The 7,932-nt window shown below is 33.1% G+C and overlaps 1 protein-coding gene across 8 annotated transcripts in view; it reads left to right on the top strand.

Moving 5' to 3' along the window:
* The window catches only part of LOC122634340 (glutamate receptor ionotropic, kainate 2), a 216,425-nt gene that overhangs the window by 137,692 nt on the left and 70,801 nt on the right, over positions 1 to 7,932 (top strand). For all 8 annotated transcript variants that reach the window (XR_006328365.1, XM_043823187.1, XM_043823190.1 and 5 more), the window contains exon 4: positions 425 to 609. Coding sequence is in view for 7 of the 8 variants with exons in the window: in XM_043823187.1 (XP_043679122.1) it covers positions 425 to 609 (185 nt within the window). In the remaining variant the exon portion in view is untranslated. The remainder of the gene's footprint in view (positions 1 to 424; positions 610 to 7,932) is intronic.

Raw genomic sequence — 7,932 nt, 5'->3', positions numbered from 1 at the left:
TTTTTTTTTTTATTACGAACGTCTACATCTACAATTTTAATAGAAACTGCTGCTTCGAGAAATATTATCGAACTGCTTGTAACATTAATTCGAACAGTTTTACATAATGTTTTCTTTTTTTCTCTTTCTTTGTATAATTCGTTTAAAAAAGAAAAGAATCATTGATAAACATCTAAAATTTTACTAGGAACTATTACTTCGAGAAATATTATCGAACTGCTTGTAACATTAATTCGAACAGTTTTACATAATGTTTTCTTTTTTCTTTTTATAATCCGTTTAAAAGAGAAAATAATCATTGATATAAAATTACATATAGGTATAAAATGAGCTTTAAATTAATCAATATCCACCGGAATGTTATGTAAAAATAACGTAAGCATGATAGAGAATAGATATTACCATCATCGATTTATTATTGCAGTGTGCCATTTGCTGCGGAGTGGCGTAGCTGCAATTTTTGGACCTCAAAGTGCGCACACTGCTTCCCACGTGCAGAGCATCTGCGACACTATGGAAATACCGCACTTGGAGACACGCTGGGATTACAGACTAAGAAGACAGAGCTGCCTCGTCAACCTTTATCCTCATCCTACTACCCTCTCGAAGGTACGTAGAAACTTTTCTAGAGATAAGATAAGCTATTAAGATAGTTTTGTACTTTTGATATTTCAATCTTCGCATTTTGCATTAGAATAATTTCAATGTACATTTTTTTCTTTTTTTTTTTTCTCTCTCTTTTTCTTCTTCTTCTTTTTCTTCATTCGTCGAACGTACTTACCTCTCGTCTCTATTATTTTCATTTCTGCCATCTTTATTCTCTAATTAAATAAGAGATCCATTGTGTTGAAGTTAATAATAAGAACGAAATATTAACGTCGAATTAAACGAAACGGAAGAGCGTGCCTTGTCGTTTAATCGCAAAACCCTTTTGCAAAGTTCCGACATCTGCTCGTGTACTTTGAACACCTAGTTCCTTCGTTCAAGAGTTATCATAAAAGAAGAAGGAGTTTTGAAATTTCTCTCAAAATAAGCAGATACTTTCGAGAAGAAAGCGGCTAAAATCTAACGCTTGCAAGTCCAGGTTATATTTCTTAAGCTTCCGAGTTAACGAGACTTTACTCTCTCTTTCTCTCTCTCTCTCTCTCTCTCTCTCTCTCTCTCTCTCTCTCTCTCTCTCTCTCTCTCTCTCTTTCTTTCTTCGTCTTCCTGACATTTCATGAGAAACCTCGTAACTCCTTCTCCAATATTTGCCACTCACGAATACTTGTATTCAACGACACTACTTTATCCAATGTCTCTTTATCTCTCTTTCTTTCTCAATATTTGCCATGTAAGGATCCAAGCTCAAAACATGAAATTCTACGAGTTAGATATATCCTCATTTTTACACTCCATACTTTCCTTATTAATTTCGTTTTAATAATAATAAAAAAAAAAAAAAAAAAAAAAAAAGAAAGAAAGAAAGAAAAAAGAAGAAACAAAAAATCAGCTGTTTTATAATAACCATAAGAGAAGCTTTTATATCCTTTTACCGAAGCGTTTCTCTTGTCTCTCGTTTAAAACTTAATCGAACAAATGAAAAATACTTGAATCAAAGATCAAGGATTCATTTGGTCATAGGTATGTATTCAATTCGAAATAAACTTTGAACCGTGTTTGTGGAATCTCTACGAATGTCGATTGATAAACAGAGAAAATTACTAACCTAGGAATCGTGTGAGTGGAATTTGAAGAGGTAGGATCAATGTGTCGGTTTCGCGAGACAAAGAGAAAGCAAATTAAAAGCTCTCATGCTTTCTCCACAGAGTAAGAATTCCAATTAGAGTGGTCCTAGCACTCTATATAATCCTACCGTTGGTCATAGTAGAAAATAACGTGAGCTTTGGAAATCGCGATATTACGGTTTTAACAAATTCTCCGAATAATTTGCCACCTTTTGCGGAATATTCCTGCTGGAGTAAACATTTTACGTACGCAAACCTGCGTGCTTGAACTTTTCGACATTATTCGAATTCATCCCGTTCATTCATCTCTTTCCAAGCTCAAAATTTATCGGGATTTGACAATTTAGACTTTAACTTATCGAAAAATGTCTTATCTAGTGATATAGAATTCAACGAACCGATGTCTTCTAGATCAAGCTATTTGGGGATCAAAGGGTAGAAGAAGCCCGAGAAGTTTTAAAGACGATGTGCTTCAATTTCATTTGCTTTCCAATCTCGAAAGGAAGGAAGCAGGAACTTTTTAACCTAAAATTTCTTGTAAAACTAGTAAGGCGGAAACTGATGGTTTGCTATGACGCTTTGCCCATCCTTGCATTCCTTTACTAGAAATTTCTTCTCTATCTAGAGATTTTTTTCTCTCTCTCTCTTTTTTTTTTTTTTTTTAGAGAGGCATGCCATTTACTAGAAGGAAAATATAAAATTCAATAAGGAGAGAGAGAGAGAGAGAGAGATTTTCTTGGTGATTACGACGCATAGAGAAGGAAAAAGATGAGAGCTAGTCTCTTTCTATCTCTCTCTCTCTCTCTCTCTCTCTCTCTCTCTCTCTCTCTCTCTCTCTTTCTTTTTCTCCTGAATCGATTTTCTCAAAAGACCAACAACTCTCATTCGCCACTAAAATATTTCGATTGGTGGTTGCATTTCACTCGAAGACTGACTAAAGGTTCAAAGGGTATCCTTAGTCCAGCGTATACCCAAGTAAAAGGAAAAGCAAAAAAGCTATCTTCTCTTTACTCGTTACTATCAACCACAGAGTTCCGCTTGAGTTATCTTTAATACTTTCTATGTACTTCGAAAATGTCGATTTGTGATGTCATAGCTAAAGTACTTACGATTTACCATTTTCTTTTTCTTTCGTATATTTAGGATGTTTCTAGATAAACGCTGTTATGTAAAATTTTCTTCGTTAAAAATAATTATTTCATATTATTGAAAATATCATTTTCAAATCTTCGAGAAAAGAGTTACAGATAAGATGTTTTATCATTCATAATCGTCATAATAATTTATATCGTTATATTATTACAATAATTCACAACATCAAGCTTATATTCTAAATAGTATAAGATTGTTTTTTATCTATTTTTTTAACCACATCGAAAACGAACTATTTTAGTTTAAGAGAATTTAAGGGCCAAGTACCGTTTGTAGAATACAGTTTAAGGGAAAATAATTGACACGAATGTTTTACAATAGCGATATGGATCATAAGTTCTTATACTTATTGTTAGTTCGTTGATGTCCACGTAATAATAGCAGTTTGGCTTCCTGTAAAGTCCTTCAACCGGCAGGCAATCAATTTCGTCTTGCTCGAAGAGCCATCGAAGGTTAGTACTTACTTCTTGCGAAGACTTTTCATCGAGTGCCCTTTGTGACGTGAGTGCCCATAATGTCGTAATATACCTTGATGTCAAACAAACCTGTTGTCCTGAATGCCGATGGTAGATCGTTGTTAACTAACTTTACACGATCTGCCTTTGTAACAGATACACTTGATAAGGTTTCGATATCGTTTTTGAATAATTCCATTAGAACGACTTGGTAAACTTCATTTTGAAAGAAAAATTTGACTGGAAAATGACTGATAAATCTAAAGCTAATGCAACTTTTATTAATTAATTTTTATTATTAGCTTTAGTCATTAATAAGTCAATGTATCATCGACCTTAAAAAAATTATTTGTCAATTATGCAGTCAATCGACGTTACAAAAATTGTTTCTCAATTATGCAATTCGATGTGTGCGAGTATGTGTATGTGTTATAATAAGCGAAATTTACTTACGTATATATTACACAAAGCGATATAAAAATTTGTTTTACTGAAAAAAGTTACGTAGATATTAAGTCGTGTAATTACTCTCGTTAGCTAAATTATTAATTTTCATTGGATAAATACGAGTATGCATGCTAAAATTTTGCACAGCTGTTATATTTTATTTTGTGTATTCTCTCTCTCTTTCTTTCAATCGTTATGTAGGATATCTGGCTTCTCCATTCTTCAATACGAAAGTTATATTCGTTTCTGCATATTTCCAAGAATAATGTCTGGCCTATCAAAGTTGCGAAAAAGTTGAGCCGAAGCAGCGGGCATAGTTCGGTGTAAGTTACATTATTCGAATCTCAATTTCACGGAAACCCTTTCGTAAAAGTTTCTAATAAACTTTCCTTCGAAACCATAAAAAAAAATCGGATGAAAGATAATTAATTATTAAAAAACAAGAAAAAATACGTTTTAATGAGATTCGTCGTTGGGGAATAATCGAATAATGCTTCTTCGGTATTGTGATTAATTAAGTAAGATAGAAGCCCTTTATTCGCACTCTCGTTCGATGGTACGCGATTACGATTAAAGTTCAAAGGTTTCTACGAATTTTTATCCATGAAATTTATTTCATTGTAACGTGAGGCGAATTGAAAAAGTTTCATTGCAAACGATTATTAATTAAAACGGATTCTTATACGATACGAAACCAATACTATAAGATATTTATTATCGTAAAAAAAAAAAAAAAATAATTTAAAAAGTAACCAATAAATTTCTTCGATAGAAAATCTATAGTAGTCTCATTGTTACAAGATGAATAACGATTATCGATGTAATCAGAAAATATTCATATCAAGAACGTATTAATCGACACGTGTTATACATACTTATATAATAAATAACATCACGATTATGAATGATCTCTTTTTTCTGGTTACTTTTAAAATTGTTCCATTAGCAACTTTCAAATCTTCTCTCTTTTATATATTATCATTGATAACGAACGAGTCCGTAAGATTACCAAATCACGATAGGTCGATATGTTGTTCTAATGAAGCGAGAAAGCTGTAATTGCAGGCACGATGGGAATGATTTAACGATGTTCCTTCCCTAGAGCGATAATGGAGCAGCTCCCACGGGATATAAGGTAGGAGGTTGCGTTGTGATCGTTCGAATCAGCCAATGGTACTAGCATTGGAATTACCGTTAACGCCGGAATTCGATTTGTAGCGTTTCCTAGTCGAGCCTTTGCTCGTTACGCTTCCACACCCCTAACCTAACCCTCTTTCCAAGTTCTCTCTCTCTCTCTCTCTCTCTCTCTCTCTCTCTCTCTCTTTCTCTTTCTTCTTCTCTACGATGACTCAACTACCAACTCGTAACTTGTAGTCTCTTACACGGATAAGTACTCGATCTTGTTCGTGTAAGCCCTGAGAACCGATCTACCCTCTTTTAAAGTCCTTCCATCTTCTCTCTTTCTCTCTTGTTTTCTCTCTTTGTCTCTCTCTTTGGTTTCCTTGAATAGCTTCCTCTCACCTTAGAGAAAGCGAGAAAACAATACACGCTTCGTTCTATGAGTTCTCGTTTATTTTCGAGAGTAGTTACTAATCAACGCCATTCAACGTACACGGCTAGTGTAGTCCTCTTCTATCTTTCCTCTTTTCCACTTCTCCCAACGGACTCGTACATCTACGGGTCTCACGATTGAAAGCCGATTGCATCGAAGCTACGTGAATGTTTGTGGATTAGCTATTTACTTCCGTTACTTCCGTAGCTACACGTGTTATCTTTCTCTCTCTCTCTCTCTCTCTCTCTCTCTTTTCTTCTTTATCTTTGTCTATCTCTATCTATCTCTATCTCTATCTCTGTCTCTCTTTCCTTCTCTTCGTTTCTTTCCATTCATTCATCCTCCTAGAACAATCGTTAATAACCGAAGCTTGTAAAAAAAGTAATATCTTTCCTCCCTCTTTCTATTTTAGAATTCTATCGACCTCTTTTCCATTTACCTCATCTATTTTCTTTTTCTATTTTACGATGCTTTCGAAATACGAGCTTGATGATTTGTTCGATCCCTTTGCCCTTATTATAGTGTTGTAACGATCAGATGAAAAGAAACGTGAGATTTGAACCAACCTGATGTTCAACTGATTTTTCGATACTTACGTGTTCTTTCAAACTTTGAAAATCCATTTAACAGCATTACTCTTCGATCTTGTTCAGTTCGTTCCGAATTGATCGAGGATAAGTTAAAAGTCGTTTCTACAAATGCATTAGAAAGAAAGAAAAATGGTATGATATTAATTTTATTCTCGATATAATTCATCCTTCGTGTCTAATGCACTAGCAAATAATGCATTTTCGTGCTACAGACTTTGAGTGCCTTTTCTCTGTACTCGCTTCCATTCTCTCTTTTTACTTCCCTTTTATAGATGTCACTGACGACATTAAAGTTATGACTAAAAGCCGTGAAACGTTGATGGGAATGTACACGAAACGTCGTTTCTTTCTTATTAAATCAAATTTAGAATTATGTCTGAACTAAAGAATTCTTTATCGTCGATGAAGATTGTAAAAATTGACGTGATAAAAAATACTGTGATATACATACGTATAAGTATTTAAAAAAATTAAAACTAATTAACGCCATTAATAATATATAAGTATATATATATATATATATATATATATATATATATATACTTATAATTTTCTAATAACGAAATAATTTATCACGAAAGTAAACAAGAATTTCGATTCTCATAATTATATACAATAATTATATAATAATTATATACATAGAAATACAGCTTCTTAGTGGAAAGTAAAAGAAGGCTTATTCTAAGAATTTTAAATAATATAAAGCGATTGAAATAACCTTCATATAAAGATATAAATAAAGAAACACAGAAAAAAGAAAATAAAGAGAAGGAAATAAAGGAACGTAGAAAATAAATTCTTGGAACCGTAGGTGAAAGGAACAAATAATCCAAATAGTACAAGAACGAGGCGGCTTCGATGTAAGCTGGTTTTCTCTCGACAAGTAAACAAAGCATCATTTCAGATGAAAATATAAAATGTCATATCTCACACACACATATATATATATATATTTATTATATATGCATGTATATATATATATATATATATATATATATATATATATATATATATATTTATGTATGTATGGATATATGTATATAGACATTGTATCGTACAGAATATAGCTTCACGAATTCGTAGCACATACGCGTATGTACACAGTATATATATCTAGGTACGTACATACATAAGTGCGAGTGCATAATAATGCATTCTACGGTGATACTGGATTTATATAACTTATATGTATGAAATGTAACGAATGCAGAATACGTGCCAGAAAAACGAACGCCCCCGAGGTCACTTAGGAACAAGACCGGGTTTCTTTTTTATCTCTTGCTCGGGGCTGCTTGCTCAAAAAGAAAAAGACAGAAAGAGAGATAGCTATTATCACGAAAAGAATGTTAAAGGGGACCGTGACGACAAAAGCCGACAGTTTTCCACGTCACCGTAGATATTTTTCTTTTTTTGGACTAATTCTTTTTCTTTACTTTTCTTCTTCATAAAAAAAAGTGCTTCGCGGTAAGCAATTCGTTTTATTACTTTTATACAAATTTAACAAATTTAAAGGTAAATCGACAGTTTGCGTAATTCTTCTTATGACGCACGAACAGTTCCGCAAAGAGTCCTTTGTGGTCGACGATCTCGTCCTCAGTGAAGCTAACAATTTCCCCCACTCTTCAGGCAATGATTTCTCTTTGTTGACGATCTCTGTTTTGAAGGTCTCACAAAGCGTTATAACAAGGACGTATGTGTCGCGTCCTATTGATTTATAGAACTTCGTCATTTTACGTCGACAGATTTCTATCGAGAGACGCAATTAAGAGATCACTGGTATAGATTTTATTTCTATTTCAAATATTGTATATAAAGATTATAAGAAATATTTGTGCGTAATTATAACAATTTACGAGGACTAATGTTTAAGAAAATTACACAAATACGCATGTAAGTACCTACGTAATATCCGTTTATTAAGTTCATAAAATTGGTCCTATTATATCGAATATATTTGAATAGATAAGTAAAAAGAGGACGTTTTTCTCTTTAAAATGGTCGTTGTTTCA

The sequence above is a fragment of the Vespula pensylvanica genome, chromosome 14 (genome assembly GCF_014466175.1).
Source record: "Vespula pensylvanica isolate Volc-1 chromosome 14, ASM1446617v1, whole genome shotgun sequence".
Taxonomy (NCBI): domain Eukaryota; kingdom Metazoa; phylum Arthropoda; class Insecta; order Hymenoptera; family Vespidae; genus Vespula; species Vespula pensylvanica.
Note: the sequence above shows the minus strand (reverse complement) of the source record. Positions and strands in the feature narration are given on the sequence as shown.